The following is a 15,749-nucleotide window of genomic DNA, read 5'->3' on the forward strand; positions in this document are numbered from 1 at the left end:
GCTGCATGATACTGCTGTGTCCTAGTTGACGGGAAGAAACACGTCGTAGTCTGTCATAATGAAATTAAATGTAAACCTCCATTTCAATCAACAGCTGTCAATGTAACTGTACATTTTGTACAAAGTTTACGAGACACAGAAATAGTATTTAACAACTGATAGGGACGTTTTGAATATACAGGTGGGGACTAAGTCTGCCTAATTGTTTGAAGATGTTGTCATACAAATAGCATGCTATTTGGGATAAGTTTCATGCGAGAAAAGAGTAAACATTTGTATATGTTTTGATTCTCATGTTTCTTAAAGTTCTTAAAGTGTCTATATCTTGAGTTGAGTGTCATTGTTCAGAATTGTGCGTTTGAATGAACTCAGGCCTCATTTTGTCGTCGTTCGGGGAGAGAAATGAAACCTGTTTGCAGCACAGATTAACTACTTTGCAATCAGCGTCTCAAGACAAACACCTGCTGTTTAAACGATGCAGCACCTATTGTGATACTGCTGAAATCTGTTAATGCATTGCACACATGTACAAGTTTACAGTTGTTGAATTATTGCTTGAAATGAAACATAGGATGTGTCAATTCAGTATCTGAATTGCACCCCATTTGTAAACCAATAGCTGTACACACCCATTCAGAATTATCCCCCGCAGAATATTTGTATCAATTGTTTAGAAGTGCATTTCCAAACAAAATTCTGAGGTTTTATAATAGAAAATGACCAAAACCTGATGAACATATCTGCAGAAGAAGTGTATAAAATTTGTCTTGCCAAATTGAGGAAAAAATGAAATGTATGCATTTTCATATAGTTGAAAATACAGTCTGAAATAATTCCTGAAATAGATATTTAGAAATCCTTTGTCTCATTGAGCGGTATACATGTATACAAGCTGGCCAAGTAGCAGCATCTTTGGAGGGAAAATATTAAACAGGTTGTAGCATGTTCTATTGATCAACTATTGGCATTCTTAAAATCGATCACGGTTTTTATCAATAATTGCTTCTAAGAACAAGTTGACTACAAAAGAAACAGTACCAACCGCTTTGAGCAATACAGCATTTGACTATTGATTAAAATTATCTTCAATTTTGATGAGTTGTTAGTTCTTCATAAGTCCGTTAGTGCTGCAGTGTCAGTAGCAAGGTTGCAATTTCATCCTTTATCTTCATTTAGTTAATTGTTTTCTTAATGAAGGATTCATAGGTTCTGGAGCCAATCAATTTTCAGCTTTCTAAACTAGTTTGGCTTCAGTTCTTTACCATTCTGACATAAAATTTATATTTTTATTCAAGGTTACTCATACAGAACAACAAAGTTTCCTTGATTTGTAATATTTGGGTTGTAGATGCCATGGTGCTCAGAAGTAGTGACATGGTGCATGATGTATCCACAATATGACCATGTGTCTTTCTGTTGCATTCAGAACTGGTCAGTTAAGATTGTGTTTTGAAACATTCTCAGAATCCTTTGCTTTGATGCTAGTAAAATAAAACTTGACACTGATTGGCTGATTATAAAGTTCATCTGATGTCATTTTCTTGGCTGGGAATTTCGTCTGTTCTCAGAAGTTTGTCAGATCTTCACATAGGTTGTCAGATCTTCACATAGGTTGTCAGATCTTCACATAGGTCGTCAGATCTTCACACAGGTCGTCAGATCTTCACATAGGTTGTCAGATCTTCACATAGGTTGTCAGATCTTCACACAGGTTGTCAGATCTTCACATAGGTTGTCAGATCTTCACACAGGTTGTCAGATCTTCACACAGGTGTTGTCAGATCTTCACATAGGTTGTCAGATCTTGACACACAGGTGTTGTCAGATCTTCACACATAGGTTGTCAGATCTTGACACAGAGAGGTGTTGTCAGATCTTCACATAGGGTTGTCAGATCTTCACACAGAGGGTTGTCAGATCTTCACACATAGGTTGTCAGATCTTCACATAGGTGTTGTCAGATCTGACACACAGAGGTGTTGTCAGATCTTCACAGAGGTTGTCAGATCTTCACATAGGTTGTCAGATCTTCACATAGGTCATCAGATCTTCACATAGGTTGTCAGATCTTCACATAGGTTGTCAGATCTTCACACAGGTCGTCAGATCTTCACATAGGTTGTCAGATCTTCACATAGGTTGTCAGATCTTCACATATGTTGTCAGATCTTCACACAGGTTGTCAGATCTTCACATAGGTCGTCAGATTTTCACATAGGTTGTCAGATCTTCACATAGGTCGTCAGATCTTCACATATTTATGTTGTCAGATCTTCACATAGGTCGTCAGATCTTCACATAGGTTGTCAGATGTTTACGCAGACACAAACCCCACCCATATTAATATTGTGCTGACATGAAGTAAACAATATAATTGAAATACTATTTGGTCTTAACCAAATTTACCACACCTTGAAATCATTCAATTTCCCTCAAAATCAAACAAATAGACTTAAATTTGCCAACATAAAATATCAATGACTGAATTTACTTTATAAAACTCTGAGATAGAAATTCCTGAAACCTGAACAGCCAAGGCAACGAACCAATAGAACCATCTGATACTGATAATGTGACAATGGCCTACAAGTGCAGCCGAGTAGATTCGATCCCTACAATAGTTTGAGAGCGTAAATCCATACATTCCATCACTAGATCCAACATATGGACACAGATATGGACCTGACCCATATTTCAATATTTTATAGACTTGCTAGTCCTTCATAGTGAAGCTGTAATAGCACTGCTACCATGAGGATTTGGGACAGTGTGTCAATGGCTGCAAAAAGTGCTTGATGCATTATACCTGATGCATGGTTGAGAACAACCTATTGATAAAATACTGGAACACAGGCCCTTAAGGTGACTGACTTATCTAGAAAGCACAATCATTGTCTACTAGACTGTGAACAGACATGATCAAGATTAGTGAAGCAGTTGGGGAACACTTGGTTTCCATGCTTGGCTTGAGATAATTATATGCTACACTTGGTTGTCAGAATTGTTTAGCTTATATGATGTGTGTGTGTTGAAGTTAGAGGTGAACCTGTGTGATGAACAGTAAGTATGACACAATCCACACCTCACCTGAACATTTTCACCTGCCCTGATTAAATCCTGTCTAAACTTGTCTGCTGCCTGATTGTGTACTCCCCTGTACACCACCCCAACCCATCCCACTGCACTTCAACTACAGTACTGCATCTTTGCCTCCTTTGATGCATGCTCCTTGTCCAACATCCTCTCTACTACATACATCACCTATCATTACCTTCCCACTCCATCCTCCCCAAAAATTCGCACACACACACATCTCCCTCTCTCTGTCTCTCTCTGTCTCTCTGTCTCTCTGTCTCTGTCTCTCTCTCTCTCTCTGTCTCTCTCTCTCTCTCTCTCTCTCTCTCTCTCTCTCTCTCTCTCTCTCTCTCTCTCTCTCTCTCTCTTTCTCTCACACACACGCAGGCATGCAAACACAAGTACTTCACAGCTTCTTACCCCCCAAAACACACACACACCACCACTGCTCCACCCCAAAGGCACCAGACACCCACTGTGCTAGACATGTACCCTAAACTTCTACATTATGTCACATCTTCCCACTACAGCACCCCTTCTTATTATAAATACCAACACTTGTTAAATCAACTCAACATTTGAGCTTTTTAAACTCAAACTCCCTGCAGGTGCAACTTATATGAGAACAATTTATTTGTTTTTTCCTTTGCATTAAAATACCCTTAAAAGAATCTACCAACATATGAGATTAAAACATTTCAAGCAGACAATATAAAATGATTTATGGTACTTAAACACAACCATATGCTGAGCATATATATAGCAACCGAGATGGGGATATTGTTCTACCACATTCTTCAAGTATGAGTAATAGTTTTATGATAAAGACATTGTTCCCTGCTTTAAACAAGGAATGTATGAAACAAAACCAGCAAGAAACTTTGTGATGGATGCTACAACCAAAACACCAAATGGATTAGCTCTGAAATGCCCCATTACCATGCGGGTCTCAAATGTTCTCAAACATTCTTGTTTTCCATGGTTCGTTTTCTTCAATGAATTTTCCACTGTCCCCACACTGAGACGAGACCGTATCTTTTAACCTTGAATAGATATCATCACAGTGATTCATGGGTAAAGACTTGCCAGATTTCTACACGCTCTTTGTCAAGTGAGGTCTGACCTTATCAGAATCAGTGGTTTGGACAGTAGGATCTGGAGGCCATGTTTGATTGTAAATGACAATATGTCATCATAGTGTTCAGTCATGTGTGGACAATATACCCAAAGACACCGTGAAAGGATTATAGCTCTCTATGCTGGATAATATACTAGTAAATGGTTTTATATATAAGCTATATTGATTTATCAACATGAATTTATAACTTCATGAATACTTTCTGAATTTCTGAATGACCAGATTTTTTCCTGTTACTGAAAAAAAATTGATATCTATTTAATATTTACCACACAAAAAGAAATTAATTTATTAATACTTTTTTCTGTATAGATAGTTGAATCAGTATAGCCCATTTGTTTATTTCTATTTAAAACACCAGTCATGGAATTAATCTAAATAGCAAACATTTCCTAAGTTGGCCGATTATCTTATTATATTTAGATTTGTTTTAATTTTTTAATTTGGAACCACATCAGTTTTCACTCTTATATCTTTATATAGATTTTGAGTAAAGTTAGAACTTTGTGGAAATGACCCTGCTACTTCCTGCAATCATCCTCGGCTCCTGTTCTGTGACAAGATTGCACGTGTCACCAGGGAAATTACCACGGGAATGGGAAGGAAAAGATTATTTATAGTCTGTGACTGATTCTTGCCAGTCAGTAATTACTGTGGTTATCCCAATCATGCAAGGTGTTATTATCTCCTGACAATAAACATGTGGAGTGTTTGTCCAGTTTATATGTGTTTATGTCCCTTCAGTCACTCATGGTTGACAGACAGTTGTTGCCTACCAATAGTGGTTACTATCAGATAGTTGTTGCCTACAGAGAGTGGTTACCATCGTCAGTTGTTGCCTACAGAGAGTGGTTACCATCAGATAGTTGTTGCCTACAGAGTGTGGTTACCATCAGATAGTTGTTGCCTACCACTAGTGGTTACCATCAGACAGTTGTTGCCTACTGAGAGTGGTTACCATCAGATAGTTGTTGCCTACAGAGAGTGGTTACCATCAGATAGTTGTTGCCTACAGAGAGTGGTTACCATCAGATAGTTGTTGCCTACAGAGAGTGGTTACCATCAGATAGTTGTTGCCTACAGAGAGTGGTTACCATCAGATAGTTGTTGCCTACCAATAGTGGTTACCATCAGACAGTTGTTGCCTACAGAGAGTGGTTACCATCAGATAGTTGTTGCCTACAGAGTGTGGTTACCATCAGACAGTTGTTGCCTACAGAGAGTGGTTACCATCAGATAGTTGTTGCCTACAGAGAGTGGTTACCATCAGACAGTTGTTGCCTACAGAGAGTGGTTACCATCAGATAGTTGTTGCCTACAGAGAGTGGTTACCATCAGACAGTTGTTGCCTACAGAGAGTGGTTACCATCAGATAGTTGTTGCCTACAGAGTGTGGTTACCATCAGACAGTTGTTGCCTACAGAGAGTGGTTACCATCAGATAGTTGTTGCCTACAGAGTGTGGTTACCATCAAATAGTTGTTGCCTACAGAGAGTGGTTACCATCAGACAGTTGTTGCCTACAGAGAGTGGTTACCATCAGACAGTTGTTGCCTACAGAGAGTGTGGTTACCATCAGACAGTTGTTGCCTACAGAGAGTGGTTACCATCAGATAGTTGTTGCCTACAGAGAGTGGTTACCATCAAACAGTTGTTGCCTACAGAGAGTGGTTACCATCAGACAGTTGTTGCCTACAGAGAGTGGTTACCATCCGATAGTTGTTGCCTACAGAGTGTGGTTACCATCAGATAGTTGTTGCCTACCAGAGTGGTTACCATCAGATAGTTGTTGCCTACAGAGAGTGGTTACCATCAAATAGTTGTTGCCTACAGAGAGTGGTTACCATCAGATAGTTGTTGCCTACAGAGAGTGGTTACCATCCGATGGTTGTTGCCTACAGAGAGTGGTTACCATCAGATAGTTGTTGCCTACAGAGAGTGGTTACCATCAGATAGTTGTTGCCTACAGAGAGTGGTTACCATCAAATAGTTGTTGCCTACAGAGTGTGGTTACCATCAGACAGTTGTTGCCTACAGAGAGTGGTTACCATCAGACAGTTGTTGCCTACCAATAGTGGTTACCATCAAATAGTTGTTGCCTACAGAGTGTGGTTACCATCAGACAGTTGTTGCCTACAGAGAGTGGTTACCATCAGATAGTTGTTGCCTACAGAGAGTGGTTACCATCAGACAGTTGTTGCCTACCACTAGTGGTTACCATCAGATAGTTGTTGCCTACAGAGAGTGGTTACCATCAGACAGTTGTTGCCTACCAATAGTGGTTACCATCAAATAGTTGTTGCCTACAGAGAGTGGTTACCATCAGATAGTTGTTGCCTACAGAGAGTGGTTACCATCAGACAGTTGTTGCCTACCACTAGTGGTTACCATCAGATAGTTGTTGCCTACAGAGAGTGGTTACCATCAGACAGTTGTTGCCTACCAGAGTGGTTACCATCAGACAGTTGTTGCCTACAGAGTGTGGTTACCATCAGACAGTTGTTGCCTACCACTAGTGGTTACCATCAGATAGTTGTTGCCTACAGAGAGTGGTTACCATCAGACAGTTGTTGCCTACAGAGAGTGGTTACCATCAGACAGTTGTTGCCTACAGAGAGTGGTTACCATCAGACAGTTGTTGCCTACCACTAGTGGTTACCATCAGATAGTTGTTGCCTACAGAGAGTGGTTACCATCAGACAGTTGTTGCCTACAGAGAGTGGTTACCATCAGATAGTTGTTGCCTACAGAGAGTGGTTACCATCAGACAGTTGTTGCCTACCACTAGTGGTTACCATCAGATAGTTGTTGCCTACAGAGAGTGGTTACCATCAGACAGTTGTTGCCTACTGAGAGTGGTTACCATCAGATAGTTGTTGCCTACAGAGAGTGGTTACCATCAGACAGTTGTTGCCTACCAATAGTGGTTACCATCAGACAGTTGTTGCCTACCAATAGTGGTTACCATCAGATAGTTGTTGCCTACAGAGAGTGGTTACCATCAGATAGTTGTTGCCTACAGAGAGTGGTTACCATCAGACAGTTGTTGCCTACAGAGAGTGGTTACCATCAGATAGTTGTTGCCTACAGAGAGTGGTTACCATCAGACAGTTGTTGCCTACAGAGAGTGGTTACCATCAGATAGTTGTTGCCTACAGCCACTGGTAACTATCAGATAGTTGTTGCCTACAGAGAGTGGTTACCATCAGATAGTTGTTGCCTTCAGAGAGTGCTTACCATCAGATGGTTGTTGCCTACAGTCACTGGTAACTATCAGATAGTGTTTGCCTTCATGGAGTGGTTACCACCACTGCCAGTGGTTACCATCAGATAGTTGTGGCCTACTGCCAGTGGTTACCATCAGATAGTTGTGGCCTACTGCCAGTGGTTACCATCAGATAGTGCTTGCTTACAGTCAGTGGTTACCATCAGATAGTGCTTGCTTACAGTCAGTGGTTACCATCAGATAGTGCTTGCTTACAGTCAGTGGTTACCATCAGATAGTGCTTGCTTACAGTCAGTGGTTACCATCAGATAGTGGTTGCCAAAAGTCGCTGGTAAATATCGGATAGTGGTTGCCTACAGATATTGGTTATGATAGTTGATATGTTCATTTGAGAGACTAGATGTTAGTATAGATTAAGATGTAGGTTGACATTATCATGGTCAATCAACTTCAACTAGGTAACATACCTTTCTTACATATCGAACATTTTCTAAGATGGCTTCTACAATGTAAATGGATCACTTCCTTTGCAAGGGAGTAATAATGTTTATCAAGAAGGTGACATGTGGTTAAATTGATTATTAATCACAAACGCTAATTAAATTAATCACTATTCAATGTTTAATGAGTGTGTGATAGGCTTCATATGGGGCACTGTTGGGGTTCTGTAAATCAGAGGCATTATGTCTTTAAGTCATGCATTCTGGTTTGTGAAACAGTCTTGGGACAAACATTTCTAAAGTCCGAATTTTTTCCTGCTTCTCTAGTGGGGATCGGTTTGTCAAAATTCTAATACCGCAGTTGTCTTAGATATACAGGAATTGTTGTAAGTGTTGTCTTATGTTCACTGTTGTCATACCTTAGTCTGCGGAATGTGACTTTAAACCTCAGATCTGCCCAGATTAGGGTCACTCCACCTCAGCACCTTGCATACCAGTGGTTGTTGGAATCACAAAAGTTTCAAACATTTATGTATATCGTGCATCAATCCTGCAATAAGCTGGCACACAGTGATCTCACTGGATCGCTGTTCAAATGGAGTGGGATACATAGATGTCAGCCATTACTATATGAGCTAAATCTTTATGATATTTCACTTAATTCACACAGGCACGCACACGCACGCACACATGCACAGAGGTGTGGTGGGGTAGCATTTGCTTGTCACGCTGAAGAGCCCGGTTCAATTCTCCACATGGGTACAATGTGTGAAGATAATTTCTGATGTCCCCCACCATGATATTGCGGGAACATTACTAAAAGCGGCCTAAAACTAAACTCAATCACTACTCCATAAAGCTGTTTGCACCAAGCATTTCATCATCTGGGAAATTTCTTTTCTTTTCTTGGTGGAAACAGGTTAGAGGAAACTGTCTTCAGAAAACATTTTTAGTTGACAATGCTGTTCCGGTGCATCTTGTTGGTCCCTTATACAGTTGTATCGTATACTGTCGGTCAAGATGGTCATTACAAATATCTTTGAAGAATTGACTACACTATTTCAGACATGAATTATCCCAGATATTCTTAATAGCCTCAATTAGTGATTGGTATCTCTGATGTAAAATGGTAGTTATTTGGGTCATGGAATCCTTGAATGGTGATGGAATTCTTGTTTGAGTTTCCCAGGACTGGAACAGTTTTGGAAAATATAACATATTATTATGCCAATACTTTTTTCTTGTGATATATCAGTTAAACCTATCAAATCAACTCCTCTTAATACCATGTGATTCACCGTTAACGTCTGTACTTTGTTGTGATTTTTATGGATATAATTTCATGCTACAACCTTTATGGAAAAAGACATAAATGCATCATGAAAATATGTCAGGTTAATAGCGTACAAGCCTTGATAAAGCCGAACCCATTCACTGGCTACATGGCCATTGAATAACTGTTCCTGTGCTGTTAGATAACAGCTTATACCATGTAAGCTGAAGTGAGTGCATAAGTAACCAAAATAATCATGGCCAATCAAGGTAAACAATTTTCTTTCTCCATATAAATCTCCCCTCAAGCTGTGGCTTAGGATAAGGACTTATGTAAGCATGCCTGCTGCACTTTACATTCACAATCACGACAGGCTGACAAATACAATTGATATTTAGGCTACACAAATGTATTTTATGTTTTGAGTTTTTTAAGACAAAGGAGATGAAACACATGGTTAAAAACAGCAGGCCATAAAGACATTTTTCTATTACATGCAGCATTAAATAAATTAAAAAATTGTTCCTTTTACAAACTTCAAGTAGGCATTGAATCATTGAAATTTAAAACAAGAACACTCAATCAGTGTAGAAATAACACAAACATGGGGTAAGAAAAACATAACCTAAGCCTATTTGTATTTTGACTGATGATGAATGTTGGTATATGAGATGTATTCAGGACTCTGTGATCACTGGACCAGCTGTCAGTGTAGTCACCAGTGTTTCCATGCTCCAGTTGTTGGCGAGTATGTCAGGAATCCACTTTCCCAGCCTGGCCATTATGGCAAGATTACAGGACACCTGGCATGCAACAGTTGTCATTGCTTTTAGAAATTATGAATGCGTTACTTCAGTGAACCTCTGTTAACTGAATCCACTGTTGGTAAAAGGAGTATGTGTGGCGTCAGTACCTGCCTGTAGGGTAAACTAGACCTCCTTTGTTGACCCCCTGGTACTGAGGGCAATGAGTTCCTTAGACGTCTGTGAGACGGTTATAACTTGTATATGTAAGCCCCTCTGTACCATTCAGGGTGTTCTCATTGACTGTCGGCCTGCCCAAATATATTTCAAAAATGTTTTTTATATTCACCAGTTCGCCTGCATAAATATTGACCCATCTGCCCTTGAAAACAAATTAAATTACAGTCCGTTTGAGTCAGAAACGGACCGATGAATTGCAAATTTTATCATTGTACAAAATTGCCACATAAATATAAATAGTACACATGTTTATCATTTACTAATTCCCAACAGCTTTCTTATATTTGAAAATTTTCCGGACTCCACCAAAAATGTTGTTTAAGAAACTATCATCATTGAAAATGCAAAAGTTGTTATCTGTCGCGGCGGTTTGAGTCAGAACGGACTGTACCTGTTTGATATTGTAAGTGAGTGAGTGGATATAACTATAGGATATAACTATATAAGAGACCAACAAGATGCACCAGAACAGCATTGTCAACTAAAAATGTTTTTCTGACGATAGTTTCCTCCAACCTGTTTCCACCAATCAAAGAATAGTTTCCAAGATGTTGGAGCCCAAAGCTTGATGCAAAGAACTTTATGGAGTAGTTAGTGAGTGAGTGAGTGAGTTGGTTTTATGCTGCTTTTAGCAATATTCCAGCAATATCACGGTGAAGGACACCAGAAATGGGCTTCACACATTGGTCTTCGGCGTGATTAGCGGATGAAATTGTAAGGATGTTTGTGAAATAGAAGTTGGTTCTCAATAATCTAAGTCCCTGTAACTCTCTGAACAGAGTTGTGTCCCTTGCTAGAAACCCATGTTGGTAGGATGCCTTGTATACGATTCCGTTCTTGCTCATACTTTAAACAACTTACAGCCTAGGATTTCTTTAAGTGGCATTTAGAAGCTGGTCAGATGATGATGAAGGGGAACACTTTTTATGGACAGACAACTTCTTTATTGCAATATATGCGACGTTTCGGTGAAGATCCTAACACCGTTATCAAGTTAAGGAGTTGTCTCAATTAAGGCATTTTTTTAAAGTGGTTTTCTTCCTTTCAACTTAGCACTTTTGAAGTAATGATTGGAAGAGCCTTATATGGGAACTGGGGCATCCCCCATCTCTACCCTTCTTTCAACCGCGAACCTTCCCCAGCATTCACCCCTGGACCTTACCATACGACTTCATTGCACTATACTGATCCTCATCATTGATGAGCTGACAATACCAGCAGGCAGCATAAAGTTTCTCAAGGGAAGCAGCACCTTGTTTCACACAGAATATCATAAGGGAGAGTATTCATGAAGGTTGTTTAAGGTTATAGGGAAGTCCTAATGACTAGTCTCAACCCCTGCTGGAGCATTCTGTGTTGTTCATTCAGGCAAAGACTAGATGCAATTAACAGCTATAAAGGGTAATCTGATTTGAACCCAGATGAACACTAGTTGTATTTCTCATGACAGTAGTACACCATCAAACCCAACGTATATAATCAGTTGCAGATTCAACGAGTTGTAGACCCAATGATTTCAATAGTACTGAACATAACGGGCCATAGTGAGGACATTAAAGGAATTTCATCCTGCGTGCGTCACTACAAAACACCCGTCTCACATTAATATATTGTCCTGAAGTACCTACAGATGAAGAAAACCTCCTTCTGGTTTCCTCTTTCTTTATCTGATGAAATACTCCATATACACGGTCTATCGAACATTCATTCTTTGTGGGACTTGCATTTCTCTTCAGTTTGTTTAAGATACATTTTGGGAAGGAAAAGAAATTATTAATTTCAGAGGTCCTACAGGAGAGCTAAGGGGCATACATGGTTGATAGGTAAGGGGTATACCTGGTTGATAGGTAAGGGGTATACATGGTTGATAGATAAGGGGTATACCTGGTTGATAGCTAAGGGGTATACATGGTTGATAGATAAGGGGTATACCTGGCTGATAGCTAAGGGGTATACATGGTTGATAGGTAAGGGGTATACCTGGTTGACAGCTAAGGAGCATGAAACAGCACATGTTGCCTGCCATCGAAGGCGTCACATTTTGTTGATCCCTGAACACACCGGAAATATATGATGATGGTATCCTCTTCTGGTTAACCCAGGCTATGTTCTCAGTTTGTCAGCACTTACCTGATGCTTGTGGGTTTCACAAAGTGATAAACATATGAGATCTGCACCACTTCAGGCCTTTTACCCTCAATAAGTTGACACCACGCGATAAAAATGGAATTTAAATAACTCTGTCTGTACATATCTATACCCGTTGTCTGCCTCTTGTTGAACTTTTTTGTAATATACACTTGTAACTATGTGGAGAGGGCTTATTTAAGTTGGATAACTTGTGCCCAATCCGTTTCTTAATTGAATAAAATATGTTTCAATCAAAAATGGAAGAAGGATCAAAGCAGTGTTAACCATGCTTACTCTCTCACTGACTTGGGGTGGTGGGGTAGCCTGGACTGACTGACTGACTGAGTTTGGTTTTACGCCGCTTTTAGCAATATTCCAGCAACATCACGGCGGGGGACACCAGAAATGGGTTTCACACACGAGTCTTCGGTGTGACGAGCCAACGCTTTAACCATTAGGCTACCCCACCGCCACGCTGAAGACCCGGGTTCAATTCCCCACATGGGTGCAATATGTGAAGCCCATTTCTGGTGTCCCCTGCCGTGATATTGTTGGAATATTGCTAAAAGCGACGTAAAACCAAACTCACTCACTCACCTTACTGACTTAATCCAAACATCCTGAATACAGTTGATCTGATCTTCTGATCACCATCTGAATGGGGCTGAGTGAGGTTTTTAGTCAATATTCCAACAGTATCACAATAGGGAACACTAGAATCAGATTTCACACATTGTTCCCATTCATTAGAATCAAACCCAGATCATCGGTAGAATTAGTGAACACTCTAACCTCAAGGCCGCCCCAACACCCTATCAGCGAGACTGGACATTAATAACTGAGTTACTGTGGTATAATGTCATTTATTCACACCCGCTTTAAAAAACAAACAAAAATTCAAATAGGGTTATCGACAGTGAAGGTAAATGTTTAATTAATTAATATTCTCTTTGAAAAGAACCCCCATTTTTATTTTCCAAGGCTTGTCAAAGCTGAACCAGGTTTAAGTGTTAAGTGCATTTGTCAGGAAGAGGCCACTTTGATCAATTGAGATCAACTCGTGATAATCGTTGTAATAGAAAATTCATGGGCTTGTATCGTGTTTATTTTCTAATCTCATTGACAACCGAGAAGTAGTTGTGCAAACAGTAACCCATTAGTATCAATAGTTTGTAATGCTGTCAAGCAGCTAGTTACGAGAGGTATTCACGTATAATGAAACTTTTATATTGAATTTAGTGGTGTTAGCCTGTTATTGTTGTGTACATTGTCTTTGTTACAGTACAGATGATGTATGTAGGTGAAGTACAACAGAAGACTAAGCCCCATTTGACATATATTCTCACTGTAATTAGTTGGATGTCAAGTAGTACAAAAGACTTGAAAACAAGAATTTTTATTGTCATATAGAGTAGAAGTTTTTTAACAATATTGATAAACTATTTGTGTTGAATTTTTGTGAATAAGATACTTTCTTGTATATTTGCATGTGTTAGTGGTCTGTCCTTTAAATTCTCCATGGTTAGTGAGTAGCGCTATTAATTTATAAACAATGGATTGTGAGTTCAGTCACGATTAATCAAGGTGATATCTTTTTCCAGGATTCGGAGGCTACGTCCAGTGTGGGGAATACGTCCCGAACACCGATAGAAAGAAGGTGAGTGCTATCATTTTCTGTTGTGTGTTTGGAAGGAGAATACTTTAAGTCATGCTCTGAATTTGGCTGAGAATATATCAAGTCCCATGGCAACTCATGAGTATTGACGAGCAGAGCCGATTCCACTACCTTAAGGTAAAATTGAGATGGATGGGTTATAGTTGAGTGGTTTTCAAGCCCCAAGCAGCAGAAGGATGGAATATATTCTAGTGGTTGTGAAACCTCAACTGGTTGAGATCTAGCTGAGTGGTTGCAAGCCTCATTTAGAAGGGTGGGGTTTGGCCTAGTGGTAATATAGCCTGAGACATTCAGATGGATGGTATTAGTTTAGTGGCTATAAAGCCTAATCAAGAAAGACTTGATTTAGTCTTGTGGTTATAAAGAATCACCAAGAAGCATGTTATTTAGTCTATTGTATATTAAGTATCACCAAGAAAGATATGATTTTGGTCTAGCTCACTGGTTATAAAGTTTCACCAAGAATGATGTGGTTTGTCTAGTGGTTTGTGTTGGTGAGAAAAGTTTCACCAAAAAGGATGTGATTTAGTTTATTGTGAAAAATTATCACTGAGAATCATGTTGTTTAGTCTGTTGGTTATAAAGTATCACCAAGAAGGATGGGGTTAAGTCTAGTGGTTGTAAAGTCTTGAGAAAAGTATCGCCCAAAATGATGGTATTTGGTTTATTGTTATAAAGTATCACCAAGAAGGATGGGGTTAAGTCTAGTGGTTGTAAAGTCTTGAGAAACGTATCGCCCAAAATGATGGTATTTGGTTTATTGTTATAAAGTATCACCAAGAAGGATGGGGTTAAGTCTAGTGGTTGTAAAGTCTTGAGAAACGTATCGCCCAAAATGATGGTATTTGGTTTATTGTTATAAAGTATCACCAAGAAGGATGGGGTTAAGTCTAGTGGTTGTAAAGTTTTGAGAAAAGTATCGCCCAAAATGATGGTATTTGGTTTATTGTTATAAAGTATCACCAAGAAGGATGGGGTTAAGTCTAGTGGTTGTAAAGTCTTGAGAAGCGATCGCCCAAAATGATGGTATTTGGTTTATTGTTATAAAGTATCACCAAGAAGGATGGGGTTAAGTCTAGTGGTTGTATAGTTTTGAGAAAAGTATCGCCCAAAATGATGGTATTTGGTTTATTGTTATAAAGTATCACCAAGAAGGATGGGGTTAAGTCTAGTGGTTGTATAGTTTTGAGAAAAGTATCGCCCAAAATGATGGTATTTGGTTTATTGTTATAAAGTATCACCAAGAAGGATGGGGTTAAGTCTAGTGGTTGTAAAGTCTTGAGAAAAGTATCGCCCCAAATGATGGTATTTGGTTTATTGTTATAAAGTATCACCAAGAAGGATGGGGTTAAGTCTAGTGGTTGTATAGTTTTGAGAAAAGTATCACCCAAAATGATGGTGTTTGGTTTATTGTTATAAAGTATCACCAAGAAGGATGGGGTTAAGTCTAGTGGTTGTAAAGTCTTGAGAAAAGTATCACCCAAACTGATGGTATTTGGTTTATTGTTATAATGTATCACTTAGAAGCTTGTAATATGTTTAGTCTAATTGTTATAAAGTATCACCAAAAAGGATATTATTTAGCCTAATGGTTATAAAGCCTCAGAAGGAAGGGTGGGATTTGACCAAGTGTTATAAAGACACATTCAGAAGAAGATGGGCTGGAAATACTCTGTTGTTTATGTCAAAGTATAACCTCTGTCATGGGACTCTTCCATCCCGATCAACAGATCATAAAGAATAATATCAAAAAGTGCCTGATCCCAAACCACATAATAGTTTAGATTAAGGATTAAGGTAATCTGACTAA

At 39.2% G+C, this 15,749-nt stretch overlaps 1 protein-coding gene across 1 annotated transcript in view; it reads left to right on the forward strand.

Moving 5' to 3' along the window:
• The window catches only part of LOC124287346 (periaxin-like), a 66,492-nt gene that overhangs the window by 33,427 nt on the left and 17,316 nt on the right, over positions 1-15,749 (forward strand). Inside the window, 1 exon segment of the mRNA XM_046723845.1 lies at positions 13,866-13,921. Within this exon segment, the coding sequence (XP_046579801.1) occupies positions 13,866-13,921 (56 nt within the window).

Source organism: Haliotis rubra, unplaced genomic scaffold, assembly GCF_003918875.1.
Source record: "Haliotis rubra isolate DU_JTF1 unplaced genomic scaffold, ASM391887v1 Scf40, whole genome shotgun sequence".
In the NCBI taxonomy this organism is placed as follows: domain Eukaryota; kingdom Metazoa; phylum Mollusca; class Gastropoda; order Lepetellida; family Haliotidae; genus Haliotis; species Haliotis rubra.